The following is a 15,739-nucleotide window of genomic DNA, read 5'->3' on the forward strand; positions in this document are numbered from 1 at the left end:
GAAAAAGGTCGTTGTTGAAGCACGGGACGCCCGCCCGCGTACCATATTAATGGTTATTTAGGAGCCACTGGACCATAATCTTCAAAAAGTGCTAATAGCCACCCGAATAGTCCAATTACATGGGGGGCCTCCTCAACTTTGCTTCTTTGACTCTCTTTTATTGGGTCGGTGGAGAATAATTTCCAGCGCTGCAAATTGGGAAGAATTTCCTCGAATCTGACCCGATATCAGTAGGTAAGTTCCTGCAAACAGTCGAATTTGCAAAGTCGATGCGTAAGCGGCTGACATGGTAGGTCCCACGTAGACAGAGAAAAAAAAAAATCAATTCCCATTTCTATCTCTCCCTTATTTTTGCACTCTGCTGTCCATAGCTCCTCCTCTCTCGCTCAGAATGCGTCGCACCTCCCCCTCTCTCTTGCTGCTCAGATCCCATCTCCCCCAATTACACTCGATTAATTTCTTTATAGTACTCTTGATCTCTAAAAAAATAATAAACAAGGTAGTTGCAGACGTGGTGAAAAGCAAGTACAATAGACACCTTATCTCTCTCTTTCTAGGGGCGTAAAATTCTTTTTCTTTCTTTTTTGTTTTCTTTTCTATTTGTAGATTTATATGACTTTCATTGTTGCTAACTTACCTCCACCATTGTCGGTACATGAAATAGAAATCTTCAAAACAAAACTCTCAATTTCTTTCACTAGAGGTGAGCGTTTTGGCTTATGCAGGGATTCCTCTAATCTACAGTTTGCAAAGTAGTGCAACGCCGCTGTTTAAATAAAACATGTGGACATCCCACGTCACCGACTCTGCGCCGGTTGCACACTGCTGCTTGTAAATCGAGTTTTTCATTGACTAGTCACTATGGAAAGAAAGAAATAAAAAATTGTAAAAAAAAAAATCAATAAACCAATAAATTGGATTAGATTAGACTAAATTGGTAAGATCGGTCAGTTCGGTTCGATCCAGTATCAGTTTTATTTTTTACCGGTCAAAATCAATCTAGTTCTAATTTTTCTTTTTAAAAAACCAGACCGATTTATATATTTTTTAATTTTTGCTATTATATATAATTTTGATATATAATATATAATTATATATATAATAGTTTAAATTATATGATAAATTACTAATTAATATAATATTAAATTTTAAAATCTTATATAATTTTGTTTATTATATTAATAGTTATACCAATATTATATAGCTTATATTAATAATTATACTAATACTATATCACTATATATTATAATATATTATTATAGTATATGATATAATTATAATATATATTATAATATAATATATTATAATATATTATATAGTACATTAAAACCGAGAAACTAGACCGAATCCAACGAAAATTAAAAAAATTGGATTATTAATTTAAAAGAATAACTAATACGTAATCGATTTTAAAATATATAAAATTGATGTATATCAATTCGATCTTTTGTTCAAAACCAGTTACACCCGTAAAGAAAACCTGTTAATAATTTTCCATTTATACTTCTTTCGCAGAAGAGAGTATGATCTCTTTATTGCGTGAAGTTCTGAACAAAATTGGATTTCTCCACCTAGGTTGGACTTTCCCACACTTGTCTTGTGCGGAGGGAATGCAATTGGGGCCACCTCCCACTTGGGCCGAATTATAATTCGTTTCGCCTCGTGGTCCACGAAAAATAGAGAATAGGTATGTAATTGGAGGATTGAATTAGATAATTTAGATCTATGTTGAGATTAGTTACATTTTTTATTAATATTAGTAAATTAAGATGCTGTAATAAGTTTTATAAGGCTCAATTAAGATGAATTTATATGTATGTAAATATAAATATAAATTTAGATATATTTATAAGAAGTTAAAAAAAATTATGAGTCTTGTATGTAAAGAGATATTGAGTTGAAAAAGAATGCGAGTTATAAATAAAGAAGTTTTAAGTTGATATAAATTTAATAATTTAATAATTAAGTGTTTGGATATTAAATTTAGTTTAAAATTAGACTAAATAAATTAATCTTAATTTTAAGAGTAAGGTTCGGAAAATTGAAATCGGGTAAGTAAGGGTTGATCCAATGTGGTAGGCCATATATTTGGTTAAAAGAAATGGGTCAGATCCTGCGTCTCAAAGGCCCACATTCCTGTGTTTTGATGGTTGGAGTTTTGGTTTTTGCTAAGCGGGGTCTCAGTTTTGGGAGGATTAGAGAATGTCAAGGTTCAAAATAAGCCATTTTAGTCAGGCACTCAACCTGTATAAATAAATATCAAACGCACACATTAAAGGTATCTTATGAACCTGAGTATTGAAATACTCATTTTACATTGTTTTAACTTAGGCATGGATGATGTTGCTCACCATACCAAGCCCCCTATTCTCTTCTTGGTGCAGGTTGCTAGAAATCATTAGCAGAGATACGAAACACATCCACATCACAATGAATTGGGTGGTTTAGCAAATGAAATTGGATGATTCATGAAAATTTGTAATAGTTTATTTCAATGCTGATAAAAAAATATTTAAAATTATATATAATGAAAATTAAGCATTTATATCACGTATAAAATAGTATAGAATATATATTCATTCACAAATTTTAATAAAAATATGATATAAATCTAAATAGTTTCAATAAACATGCAATATTTTTTTTTTTTTAAATATTGTATGTTAGTCACTTTTCAAAACTAATCGCTTTTAGTTATCGTCATAATATTTTTTTTCAGCAATGAGTTTTATCAATTTATTTTCGGGAAGTTACATAAAGTAGTTGTTACAGCGAAACTCTCGTCTCAAAAGAGTAGCCATACGATCACCCCCTTGAAAAGTTAACGGCTTTCTTCAATAAGATATTATTGTAGCAAAAACCTTGACGAGGGACGATCGCACAACAACACAGGCTCAAAGGAGTCAATCCACTCGCTGCAGCTGTCCAAAACGAAAAAATAAAAGAAAGCAGGCAGAGATGGCTGCTTATTCTTCGCTCCTCACGTCCTTCCACTCCCTTTCTTCTCCACCTTTTTCCTCTCCATTTTCTACCTCCCCCAATAGAAAATCCATTTCCTTTCCCTCCAAATTCCTCTCTCCCACTCCCCACCCCAACCCCCCTATCCTCTCCTTCCTCCAAGACCACCACCGCAATTACGCTTTCACCCCTAACAGTAATAGTTGCGGTAGCAGTAGTTCTAACACCACCACCAATCCTTCATGCCTTCGCAAGCTCCTATCATTCTCCTTCCCTCTAGCTTCGCCCCTCGTTCTCTGTGCTTCGCTCGCCTTGACTTTCTCTCTCCTTCTTTCCGATGTTGACCCCGCCACGGCCTTTGTGGTCACCACCCCTAGGAAATTGCAGACCGATGAGCTAGCTACGGTTCGCATTTTCCGGGAGAACACGCCCTCCGTCGTTTACATCACCAACTTAGCTGTCAGGTATTCTATTTTACTTGTACTATGTTTTTCTCACTTCGGGTAATCCATTCCGATTTCTCAGCACCACATATGTTTCCGTTTTGTGGCTTTAGGCAGGATGCGTTTACGTTGGACGTGTTGGAGGTGCCGCAGGGCTCGGGTTCGGGCTTCGTTTGGGATAGAGCAGGTCACATTGTTACCAATTATCATGTGATTCGTGGCGCCTCTGATCTCAGGTTGGCTTGTTGCTTGTTATCAATTCATTCAATGGGATGGAGTGTACACTCATACCACTTCTTATAAAGTGACACCACTAGGAATGAGGTTGTGAAATTTTTAGCCCTTAATATGGGCCGTATCGAAATTGCTTCAGTCAGCCTAGGAAACTTCCTCGCGTTTGTCTCTGGTAAATCATGGAAAATTTTGCATCAGTGACGGATTAGTGTCTTCGATTGATGGCTGTTTTACTCATCCTAAATTATCTGTTTGCTTTGATGCATGCTATCCTTTGTGCTCAGACTTGGGGACTGTGATATTTGTGTTATGCCTCCTCGAGATTTTTTATTTTTTATTTTTTTTAAATGTCATATCAGGTTGACGTAATTAAGCTTCTTATTGTTGACAGTTAAGTTGTTGCTGATTGTTTACAGGGTTACCCTTGCTAACGAGACAACTTATGATGCAAAAGTTGTTGGATTTGATCAAGATAAGGATGTTGCTGTTCTGCGTGTTGATGCATCCAAAGAAAAGCTGAGGCCCATACCTATTGGTGTCTCTGCGGACCTGCTTGTTGGTCAAAAAGTTTACGCTATTGGAAACCCTGTGAGTATGACCTTTTTTTTCTTATGCTGCTTTCATAGAACAGTTCATCTCTAGGAAAGCAACAGCGCGAAGGATTCTTTCTATATTTTTTAATCCATATGTGCAACAGCTCAGTTAAACATCAAGCATGAGATAAATCTTTTGTTCTTTTCATCTCATCAGTCCAAAAAAGTGCCTAGAAAAATATTTTGTTGGCATATCAGGATTAAATGCTACTTTCCAAACAGTTGTCAAGACTTTGATCATACCGTCAACGTTATTTTTTGCATTTACTATGTATCCAAATAAATTAAGAATCTGCTTTATTATTCCTTTCTGGCAGTTTGGACTTGACCATACTCTTACTACTGGCGTTATCAGGTATAAATTATAATTCCCATAGAAATTCACATTGCTTCTTGCTAGTAAATGTGATACAAAAAATTTTGAGTTTCCTCTAGGATGGCCTAATTTTTTCTCATGAACCATTTTATGTAAACAAAGTCACGTTAATGCTAGTGGAATTGGCTATGATGATTTGGTTGTTCCACATATCGTGAGCCCTTTTAGAGCAACCTATATTTAAAAATTTCAGTTCTTATATATTTTCATCATAATGGAGAAAATGTATGCATGATGTGTGCGTGCCTGTGGCTCTGTGATTAACATACCAATAACCGATGAATATTCATATTGGTAGTGTATCCCTAAAATATGCTGATATCCCCTCATGTAAATGTGGGTTTTCATGTTGCTTATCAAGAAATAAGCATATCTAGACATGTATATAAAAATCTCGTTTGCTAATGTGTTTTTGATGTTCTCTTCATAGTGGGCTTCGCAGAGAAATTACTTCTGCTGCTACTGGCCGACCCATTCAGGATGTGATACAGACAGATGCGGCCATTAATCCTGGCAATAGTGGAGGGCCACTATTAGATAGTTCTGGAAACCTAATTGGTATAAATACAGCTATATACTCTCCATCTGGTGCATCCTCAGGTGTTGGATTTTCAATTCCTGTTGACACGGTGAGCTACTATTAGACTATTTTTTTATCCTTTGCAGGAGAATCTCAGTATAGACATCATGTCTAATTGAGGCACAAAGCCTCTCTTTTGATGATGTAGATTAAGTCTCTTCATTCCTGCATATCCAGGTTGGCGGCATTGTTGACCAGTTGGTGAGATTTGGGAAGGTCACAAGACCAATTTTAGGTATTAAGTTTGCGCCTGATCAATCTGTGGAGCAGTTAGGAGTAAGTGGGGTGCTTGTCTTAGATGCTCCTGCGAATGGTCCAGCTGGTAAAGCGGTGAGATTTCTGTAAACTTTATCTACATTGAAATGTATTTCCTGTCTGCTGAGTGGAACATTCATCTGTACTTCAATATTTCTTGGTTCACTGACATGCTTATTAAATTTGAAGGTTTTCTGCTTCCACTTAACCAGAATTGATCAATCTCTGTTCTACAGGGCCTGCAACCAACTAAACGGGATAGCTATGGTAGACTTATTTTGGGTGACATCATAACATCTGTGAACGGTAAAAAGGTCACCAATGGCAGTGATTTGTACAGAATTCTTGACCAGTGTGAAGTGGGTGATACGGTAAGGTGGCAGTTTATTTATTCAGTCTCTGTGTGTGTGTGTGTGTGTTTGTGTGGGTGGAATGGCGCAAGGGGAAGAGACAGCAAAACCAAACTATCCTAGTGAAGTAATCATTGAAGAGAACACAATACAACCTCTACTCCTGTTTTTCTGTATTGAATCTAGCTAAACTTTAGTATTTAGAAGCGGTTGATTCTGATTGACCCGAGCATGTTTAGATAAATATTTCTTTAGTTCTGAAGCTGATTTAATTAGTTTTCGAAAGTGTATATGGTGATTATTTTGGCATTCAGGTGACTATCGAGGTGTTGCGTGGTGATCGTAAGGAGAAGATACCTGTAATACTAGAACCAAAGCCAGATGTGTCATGATGTGCTAGCGGTCCGGCATGTATATTTTAGGCACATGTATACTTAAAGCACAGCCGTATATATTATTTTTGTGCGTTAATTGTTTCATACTGAGGGGCCCTGACGTACATATGTATTTCAACTGCTGTACTGCCTCTGATAACAAAGTTTTCATATTGTTGAGGGCAGACTATCAAACAGTAATATCCTTTTGTGGGTATCACTGGAAAGTGAAGAATATAGAAAGTCTAAAGTGGGATGTAAGAGCTGCACCTATTTGTTCCTTGCACTAACTGCACTAATTGAACTTTGGTTCTTTCAACTGGTGCCATTTCATCTCGAAGAATTCTACTCATCATCCATACACGGCATACCTATTTTTATTTTTTATCTTTTTATTTTTTTTCTTAACAAGTATATGGTATAGAGATGATGAGTAGAACAGCTCGATTAGTTTAACAGGAATTAAAAAAAATTTTAAACCATCAGTGGTGTGAAGTGGAGACAGCTAGGTAGCATTCCTCTTTCATCTCAGGCTCCAGAATGCATATGCTCATGCCTGTGTATTGGCTATCCAAGGCCTACTTTTAAAGATCAACTACATGCGAATAGATTTGGTGTTCTTGCCCAAATTATAAATGGTGCAGTTTTATTTTTTATTTTTACAGAGAGTTGATGCATTCAATCTTGTACCATAATAAACCAGCCACTTAAAATTCCTAGAAAACCAAATTCAGTGGCGAGAAGTAAATGGATTTGACTTCCCATAGATTTTTATTTTGTAATTTTGGCTTCCAATAAATTAAAACCTATCTGTTAATGGTGATAAGGTTTTCTGGCTTTCCTTGAAAAATTAAACTCTTTTGATTATATGATATGAGATGAGATGAGGTAGTCTTGGGACACAACTAAAATGAAGAAGAGCCTCATCTTTGCAGGAATGACGTCTAAGCAATAAGCATGCATGCCCTAGAGATTCCAATGCAGAACTGTGGCTACATCCTTTACCTAACAAAGAAACAAAGAAGGAAAAAAAAATGCAGTACCCAAAAGAAAAAGAAATATCAATCAGAGTTTGCATGTTTATTCTTTATTGAAGAAAATTAGGAAGTTCATCATACAGTTCTAATAGGAGCATGGGTGATCTCCTTGTTATTTAACTCATCAAGCCAATTACAGAGTACGTTGGACTCTAGCTAAGACAAAGTCACATGATAATGGTTGATGATGTTCAAACGGAGACAGAAGGAGAAAGACCAAACTCAAGCCCCCATAGCTCAAAGCTTCCTTTAACAAAGTCGTAGTAGCCGCCCTTCAATGCAAGGGTTTTCTTCATCAAGCCTTCCCTCACAAATGGGTAGGTTAGTAGGTTTCCCAGGGATACATTTACTGCCTCCTGTATCATCCAATTCCAACATACAATGGTGCGATAAGAAATTAAACTTCAGGAAATGTTCTAAAAAACTATGAATAAATTTAATGAATAATATCTATAATTTTATAATAATAATACGTACAGTCATGAAATGTACAAGTATCGTGCTGTCGCTTCAAAAAAAAGTAAAGTCTATTATTAAAAAATTAATTTTTATTTTATTAAGATCTCATATTTATTCACATTTTTTAAAGTGATTATGCAGTACTTGCACACTCACGATTGTAAATATCATTTCTCATATTAGATTAACTTTGAATGTAATACGTAACTTTTTATGCATAGACATTATAATTTAATGTTCTATCTGGTTTCGAATGGTACTAAAAGTTTATGTGAGAAGGTAAGATTCCAGCTTCTTTCTTTTTGCCCCCACGCATACATTATTTCATTGAATTGGGTGAGGAAATGAAGGATTTACCTTTTCACAATGTCCACAGAGTTCTGGGATTGGTGCATCACCGAATTCAGCTTTCACCTTGGCTTTGGCAGGCAAAGCGATTTTGACCCAGTCTTCTATAAAATCGCTGCATGCACATATATCCCACATGATCAGTAGTAAGTACTCATGAAGGTAATCCATTTGATCTTACTCCAGTCAAAATGTTTTAACTGCAGCTTGAACATAAATCATGAATTCTAGTTGAAATTTACGTAGAGGGAGGTCCCTGATCTGGGAAAGAGAGCAGTCCCTTAATTCCACCACAAGCACTGTGCCCAATCACCACAATGTTTTCCACCTGTAAAATATATATAATTACCAAATATACTATATGTTAATTCCAACAATAATTACCTACTGCTCGGATTAAACAAAAACAACTACTTAAAAAAAAAATCTAATATTTATATATAAATATAATATCTACTGCTATTAAGTAACTTAATTACAAAGGTGGGTCTTTCCCACTGTGAAAGTTAAATAGGGAGAGGGGAATTATAATAAGTGAAATTTTTCCAAACAAAACTTTGGAGGTGATCCATTGCGCGATAGAATGTGTGTATCGATTTTCATTTCGACGTATTTTCCTGATTTCCAAACAAAAACTACTCAATGTAAAGATTTGTTTTTTCAAGACCAATAATTTGATACCATGTCGATGAAAAAATAATTAAAATAATAATAATAATAATTAACATTTACTCCCAAGAAAAAGTTAGATAAATATATAATGAGAAATGATTTGTACAAATTTTAAATAAATAAGTTATGCGCAATTTTTTTTTTTAAAAAGTAAACCTCATTTTAAAAAAATATTAAAAAATTATTCGTTATGAGTAAGATCTACTTTTATAAGTGTATATATATATAATTTAGGTATTTAGAACTTCTAACCGCCATTATTATACCTTGAGATGCAAAACAGCGTACTCAACGGCAGCCCCAACTCCAGCGTATCTAACCTGTTGCAGAAATATACAAGACCGAATGCCCATGCACGTACGTACGTCAGAAATGTGTAAATTAAAACTATAAATACCAAGAACGAAAAGAAAAGGCCGGCCGGGGGCTCAAAACAGAATAATTACAGAATTAAATATTAATGATCATCACCAAGCCAAAGGGTCATAAAGCTAAGACCTTATCATAAGGTGGAACCAAGTTGGCAACATTTCGGACCACAAAAGCTTCTCCTGGTTGGAAATGCAGCACGTGTGACGGGCAGACCCGGGAGTCCGAGCACGCAAACACCATAAACTACAACATATTGACATTCATTATATATAGTAATTATAATACGGAAAAAAAGCCCAGAGTTTAAAAATAAAAAACCAAAAACAAAACCAAGCATGTATGACGACGTTGCAGATCATCTTGCGGTACCTTGGGGCTTTGGCCTTTTGCGAGTTCACCGTACAAAGCTGGGTTCTTGCTGCAGAAAGCATTCTTTAATTAGCAGCTTTATATATATATATATATGTATGTACGTAGCTGCACAAAATGCGAAATATGAAAGTAGGTTACGGACTCGAATTTCTCGTTCTTGAAGTGAACATATCCGTTTTTTATCTTCTCAATTGGGTCAAAAGGTTTGCCTTCAGAAGTTTGGGTTTGTAGCTCAGCCGTTATCTGCTCCACTTTTGTAGCCGCAACAGCTTTCAAGTCCCCCTTCTCACTGTCACGAAATATTTACATGAGAGCAACATAATTTCATGATATTATAATTATTAGATCGGCTATAGTACTCGATGTCAGATGATCGATCGTGCACAGTACTGTTACCTGAGCAGCTTCTTGAGACCCTCAATAGCTTCCTCGTATGCGTCTTTGCCCATTTCTTCTCTCTGCAAATTGACTCCACCGGAAAGGAAAGAATGTCGTGCATGTAATTATGGAAAAAGTTCACAAATAGTACTGCTAGTTCTCACTCTTTGTTTTTGTTTTTGTCTTTTTTTAAAAGGAGAGGTTTTGACAGTATGCATGCATGGAATATCCTATAAATAGTACCTACATATTTTTCAGCTCTTTTCCAATTCTCTTTAGGTTTGAGAAAAATCAAAAGATAAAATGTCTGGAGGTAATCAACTTGAACCATATTTTAAACTCGACTTCTCAAACGTCGGTACGTACTTCTGTGCTGAATATTGGGACCATATTCTTCGCAATTCAACTTGTTCATTTCAACTGCATGCCTCAGCTTCCAGTTGAAACGAAGTTATGATACTTTCCCACGTCTAATACGTACGGTACGGTGGACTTAATTATCAGTGTGATGAACACCCTTTCTAGCTAGTACTCATGATGAGAAATTAACTGAAAGTTATGGATTCGTTGGTCCTGCTTACAAACTTTCATCGGATCTCTAGTCTCATTCAGCTAGCACACTTTACATCTGGTTGAGACTTGAAAATTGTTTAGAAAACGAAAAAGAAAAAGTACCGGTACATTGTGACAATACTCGCTGTTATCATGATCTGCATTATCAAACTAGCTATCTAATAATCATGTTAGATGTCGATGGAGAGATTATTGAAAACACACGCATAATTCAAACAATGATAATTCGGAGAGAGAGAGAGAGTTACCCAAGTACTGGGGCTGATGATGGGAGCGGGGGCAGCGAAAACGGGCTTGTTCTGGATAAGCGAAGGAGGAGAGGGAGAAGAAGAGTACTTAAGCCTAGCAAAAACTGAAGGACGTAATGCAGCTTTCTTGAGAGAAGATTGGGCAGGAGAAGTAGATGAAAGACGCCAGCCGTTGATGGAAGCTGTCGACATTGCGCACACCACCCTCTTGTTGGGTAGATTTATAAATTAAATATTTACTACGTACCCTGACCCGCACTAGATAATGAAAGCGAAACCCCAATGAACGAGAGCTTCTACCGTGGTGGATGAGGTTTGGAATGCTGGAGGTGGAAGCGGATGTCCATGTTCTGGCCCATGGGCATGCGAGTCACTTTGTAAACGACTTATACCAGTACACGTGTCTACAATATTGTGGTCGAGCCCTTGACAAAGGTTTTGAATTTTGAAAAAAATATAATTACAAGTATAAATGTATATTAATAAATGTATATTAATATATGTATATTAATATATGCATTAATTTAATATAATTGGTTAAAAAATATATTTTATTAAAAATAATATTAATTTAAATTTTAAATATAAAAAAATCAATATTAATATGTAAATTAATACACGATTTTATTTATACAAAACTTTTAAATTTTACACTAGTCATGAATCACGTACGATGTTGTATCTGACCCTCTCTTGTTGAAACTTGTAATAACCTTCAAGCCGAAAAAAAATTAATCACTCGCATTATATATGTACACCCTCCAATATCTCTTGTCCAAACAAATTTTTGTCGACTAATATTCGAAGGTAGCACATAACAGGATGACTTAGCTTGTTCCTCGGATGCCAAAAACCTCATGATCTCCCATATTTTCACAACTGCATCCATGCATTAATTCTCCCCCATCTTCAGAGTAACATTAAATGTTACCTTTATATATTGTGCTCTTACAGGGGACCAAAGGTCAGGCCGCGCGGGTAAGATTAGATCGAAAAAATAAAAATAAAAGTGTTTGTGTTTGTTTGGTAGAAGACAAACGTCTGGCGTCCATTCGTTATCAAAATCTAATGGTTTACAAGGGACAGACTCAATGTGTGATGGAGTATAGAGATAAGGCTAGCTCCATGTATCCTTAATGGATGGATGTTCTTGTATCGTGGATCGATCCTTTAATGGAGGACGTTCTTACGACTCTATCCCTGGAGTGTGTCAACGTGGTATATCAAATTGCCGGCTGTAGACTTTGTGATTCCATCATGGCCTTTTCCCATTAAAATAAATAAATCATCACTCCTAGCTGCACTGCATGGCATGCAATTCTCTTCTGATCTACATTCTTAGCGCCGCACTGCTAGCAAATCTCATGCCCACATGAATACTAGTACTCTACCTAGCTAGTTGCAGAATTGCAAATTATGCTCATAATTATCCAACCACATGCATGTACTTAACTAAGGTCACCAATATCTTCAACGACGTACTGCACAGATGGAGATGATCGATCATCAGAATTCAAATTGATCACAACGCCAACAGGGTGACTAGCTAGAAGCTCCCAAATGGTTTGCAAAAATGGAGTGCCAAAACTGCCATTAATTAATGCATGGTTTAATTGTGCTAAAAGCTGGAGCCTAACCTATGCGTGGTTTCACAATGCATGTGCTCTAAGTAAGATATGGGTAAGCGCACATATAATATAGAATCATAATCTCAAGTATAAACTAAAGAACTGACTATATATTCACGTGCGGTAGTACTCTACATGATGCTTTTATCAGGGAAAACAAGGCAAGGCAGATTATCAGGACACCATGTTTGTTTTTGCTGTACCAAATTTGTTGGATACACGAGGGAGGGCGGGAGCAAACGGCCGGTATAAGATCTCCAGAGAGGCACCGGCGCTACTCATGAAATGAAACATGACAACCATTTTCCATTGCACACTGCACATGAGATGCTAGTTTTTTCTTCATATATATGTTTCTCTATCTTGAGAGACAATATTGTGGGTAATTCAGCGTATCACATGAATTAGAACACGCACGAGAAAGGAGAGGGATGCGTATGTGGTTTTATTTGGGGAACTATGTGCTTTTGTAAGCTAAGCCCAGCCATAGTGTCGACATTGTTTACAAGGAGAATGTCAACACGATGTTGCCATTAATTAATTTTGTTATTCTATCAACACATTTTTGTGCATTAATCAAACCTGCAGCCAGGCCAGGTGAATAATGTAATATTTGGCAAAGTCGATTGTAATCTTTACTTATTTATCTTTTTCTTCTATTTATTAATATTTCAAAATTTAGAAAAAAATGTAGTAATTTTGTTTATCACTTTTAATCATTTATATATTTTCTTCAAATAATTAAAAATTAATGTTGGGTCCAGGACCAATTATGAGGGAGAGAGAGGAAGGGGGGGGATGATCGTATTGGCATGTATTTCGCGTGTGCATGCCTAGCTTGGCGTCGCATGCATATAATAGCAACGAAAGAAGATCATGTGCCGTGCATGATTCACCTGTTTCTACTCATGTTATATAACCATCTGGTTTTGAGGATCAAAAGGTGTGACTGTGAGTCCCAAATTAAGGACCCACCAATGCAGTGATCAAGTTGCCCATGTATACGTATATAATTAAATAGCAGCTGTAAATTAACTAGTGTATGACATTTTCCTTAATTTTATTGTTCCTCTACAATATCTTCCTTCATACACGTTATTTAAAATATAGCATGCAGCTGTAAGACTAATTTTAATATAGACTTCATGACTAGAAAAGGGGACCATTCCTCGGATTAATGTTTGACACCCATTCTACCGGATTCTCCCAAATTAATTAATTAACACGCAGTCCCCTCCTAACAATCAGGCCCAACCCACAAGCAGCTAGCTAGCTAGCTCACGCCCACCATGCATTTGCTCTTAACTTTCGATCCAAGTTTCATGTTATGAAACAGAGTAAAGATAATCGTTGAAGAGTTCAAGTATAGTACAATTTTTTTATAAAATAATATAGTTTATTATTAAAAATTTAATTTTATTATCATGTAAATTTTATATTTATTCATTTTTTTAAAAAGATTACACTGCTCTTTTACATTCTACAATTATAAATATCATTTCTTTATAAAATATTATTGAAGAATATTTGCTCACATGCATGCATATATTACCTTATATATATATATATATATTTATATCTATATATGCGTGTATTCATGTACACTCATTATCCCCCAAAAAAGGGTATATTGTTCATATCCACATGTTATAGCAAAGGAAAAAAAAATAATTACGGAAATTATATATAGGAAATCAACGTGCATGTAAAGTTCACATTGTACACGAAAATATATCGTGAAAACTTATTGACAAATGAAGTAATTATTTACATAAATCATGTAAAAACCCGATCATGCCCATTAATTCCATGGCTGATCTCTTCTTCTTCTTCTTCTTCTTCTCCCTGGCCGGGCAAGCAAGCAATCATATTTCATAAAATTACCTGCTGAACCTCTCAATATAAAATTAATTGTAGAAACTAATATATTACTAAATAAACCCTCCCCCAAAAAATAAACGGGTCAATCAAAACTCGATCCAGAGGATCGATCCGGAAAACCTCAGAAAGGAGGCAAGTTCCTGCCCAAAGTCCCCATGCTAGTCCAGAACCCGACCAAGTCTTGCCTGTATGGCAGGTATGTCCGCCTCTTGTCCCCCTCTTTCATCGCCCTGTTCCTCACGTAAAACACCTCGTGCGCCGACGGCATCGTTTCCCTCGCCACCTTCTTCACCTTCTTTTCCTTCGAATCCGTCTTCTCGGTTTTGATCTCTTCCTTCTTCGGCGTCAAGAATACCAACCTGTCCTTGCCTTCGCTGTTGCACCTGCGAAGCAAGCTGAGCAGCCTCCAGCGTTTTGATGCAGAAGACGATCCAGTACCTGTGGAACTGCTTTTCTTGCATTTGATGCTGGGTGAGGCTTTGGCAGAATTGTTGTTGCTATTATTATTCGGGGTCCAAATACAGTAAGTTCCCGGAGGAACCCCATTAAGCTCAGCCTCCACATCTTCCTCCGACGATGTCGAAAACCTGGGGCTGGGATCGCTTTCCTCGACGAACAGCTTCTTTAACGGAACCTGGAGAGACAGTGCCTCGTGACCCTCTTCCTTCTCCGGATCGTAGGCGAAGTTGGTTTGCAGTTGAATTTTCTCCGGTACTAGAAAGTCGCGATTGAATATCGGGAATACCGGACCGAACTGGCCTTCGAGGACGACCACATCGTCGGCCTTAGAAACTGAAACGAATTCGAAATCGTCCTCGTTGTCCAACTCCCCGAATTCTTCACCCTGAAAATCATCACCAACTTGTCGTCGCCAGTCCCCTCCACCTCCAAACTCGCTGCGAGTTACTTGAGCAGCTATGTCTGTGAGTCCATCAGAAGAATAGCTGCTGAAGCTGGGACAGACCGAAAGTTCAGAATTTGCTTCTTGCATTTGGAGTACTTTTGCCTTTCACACCGTTTTGTCTCCTAGACGACGATGATGACGTTGATTCTTTCTTCTTCTTCTTCTTCTTCTTCTTCTTCTTATTGTTCAATGTAAATCTGTTTGGGAAACGGAAAGAAATTATATATATATGGGGAGGTGGGTGATTGGTGCGTAATTAATGATGTTAGAAGACCAACAACTGAAGATTAATAAATGAGGAGAAGGGAGGCGTCACTGTACGTCGGCTGTTGGGGTCCATGGTACCATTCTCTTCTCCTCGCCTAATTTCTTCTTATTTCCGTCGTTTTTACGTTAAATATGGTTAGTTCCCACGTGAATTTTAGGGTAATTTGGTATTAGAATGTTACTAGAATATTTTTTTTATTTATTATTTTTAATTTTAGTTATATTTTATTTTATTTTTTAATATTTATTATTATATCATTATTATTCACAAAATATTTAATATCACCCCCATTATCCGAATCCAATCATAATAAACAATCAGATTCTAATATATTTGAGCTGATCATTGGTATTCATATTTTATAGATCTCATCTATTTTAATCTATTAATTTGGTTCAAGTAAGTCTTGTTTAGTTATACAGTTTAAATGAAATAT

General features: G+C 36.4%; 3 protein-coding genes across 3 annotated transcripts; 1 reads left to right on the top strand and 2 right to left on the bottom strand.

The window, feature by feature from the left end:
• The first annotated feature begins 2,832 nt into the window (after positions 1–2,832).
• Positions 2,833–6,432, top strand: LOC122307540 (protease Do-like 1, chloroplastic). The gene is made up of 8 exons (XM_043120466.1): positions 2,833–3,422; positions 3,515–3,637; positions 4,052–4,223; positions 4,546–4,583; positions 5,035–5,233; positions 5,362–5,514; positions 5,676–5,810; positions 6,104–6,432. The coding sequence occupies exons 1-8, from the start codon at positions 2,959–2,961 to the stop codon at positions 6,179–6,181; spliced, it is 1,362 nt and encodes a 453-aa protein (XP_042976400.1). The 5' UTR covers positions 2,833–2,958; the 3' UTR covers positions 6,182–6,432.
• Positions 6,433–7,222: 790 nt separating this feature from the next.
• On the bottom strand, positions 7,223–10,862 carry LOC122307541 (carbonic anhydrase 2-like). Its single transcript, XM_043120467.1, has 9 exons — positions 10,623–10,862; positions 9,820–9,881; positions 9,566–9,712; positions 9,421–9,469; positions 9,178–9,294; positions 8,946–8,999; positions 8,250–8,335; positions 8,017–8,122; positions 7,223–7,556 (listed from the first exon to the last, which is right to left on the bottom strand). The coding sequence occupies exons 1-9, from the start codon at positions 10,812–10,814 to the stop codon at positions 7,392–7,394; spliced, it is 978 nt and encodes a 325-aa protein (XP_042976401.1). The 5' UTR covers positions 10,815–10,862; the 3' UTR covers positions 7,223–7,391.
• A 3,051-nt stretch (positions 10,863–13,913) lies between these two features.
• On the bottom strand, positions 13,914–15,364 carry LOC122306932. Its single transcript, XM_043119507.1, has one exon. It carries the CDS (start codon positions 15,120–15,122, stop codon positions 14,253–14,255), a length of 870 nt encoding a protein of 289 aa, XP_042975441.1. The 5' UTR covers positions 15,123–15,364; the 3' UTR covers positions 13,914–14,252.
• Between the last annotated feature and the right edge of the window lie 375 nt (positions 15,365–15,739).

Source organism: Carya illinoinensis, chromosome 4 (genome assembly GCF_018687715.1).
Source record: "Carya illinoinensis cultivar Pawnee chromosome 4, C.illinoinensisPawnee_v1, whole genome shotgun sequence".
Taxonomy (NCBI): domain Eukaryota; kingdom Viridiplantae; phylum Streptophyta; class Magnoliopsida; order Fagales; family Juglandaceae; genus Carya; species Carya illinoinensis.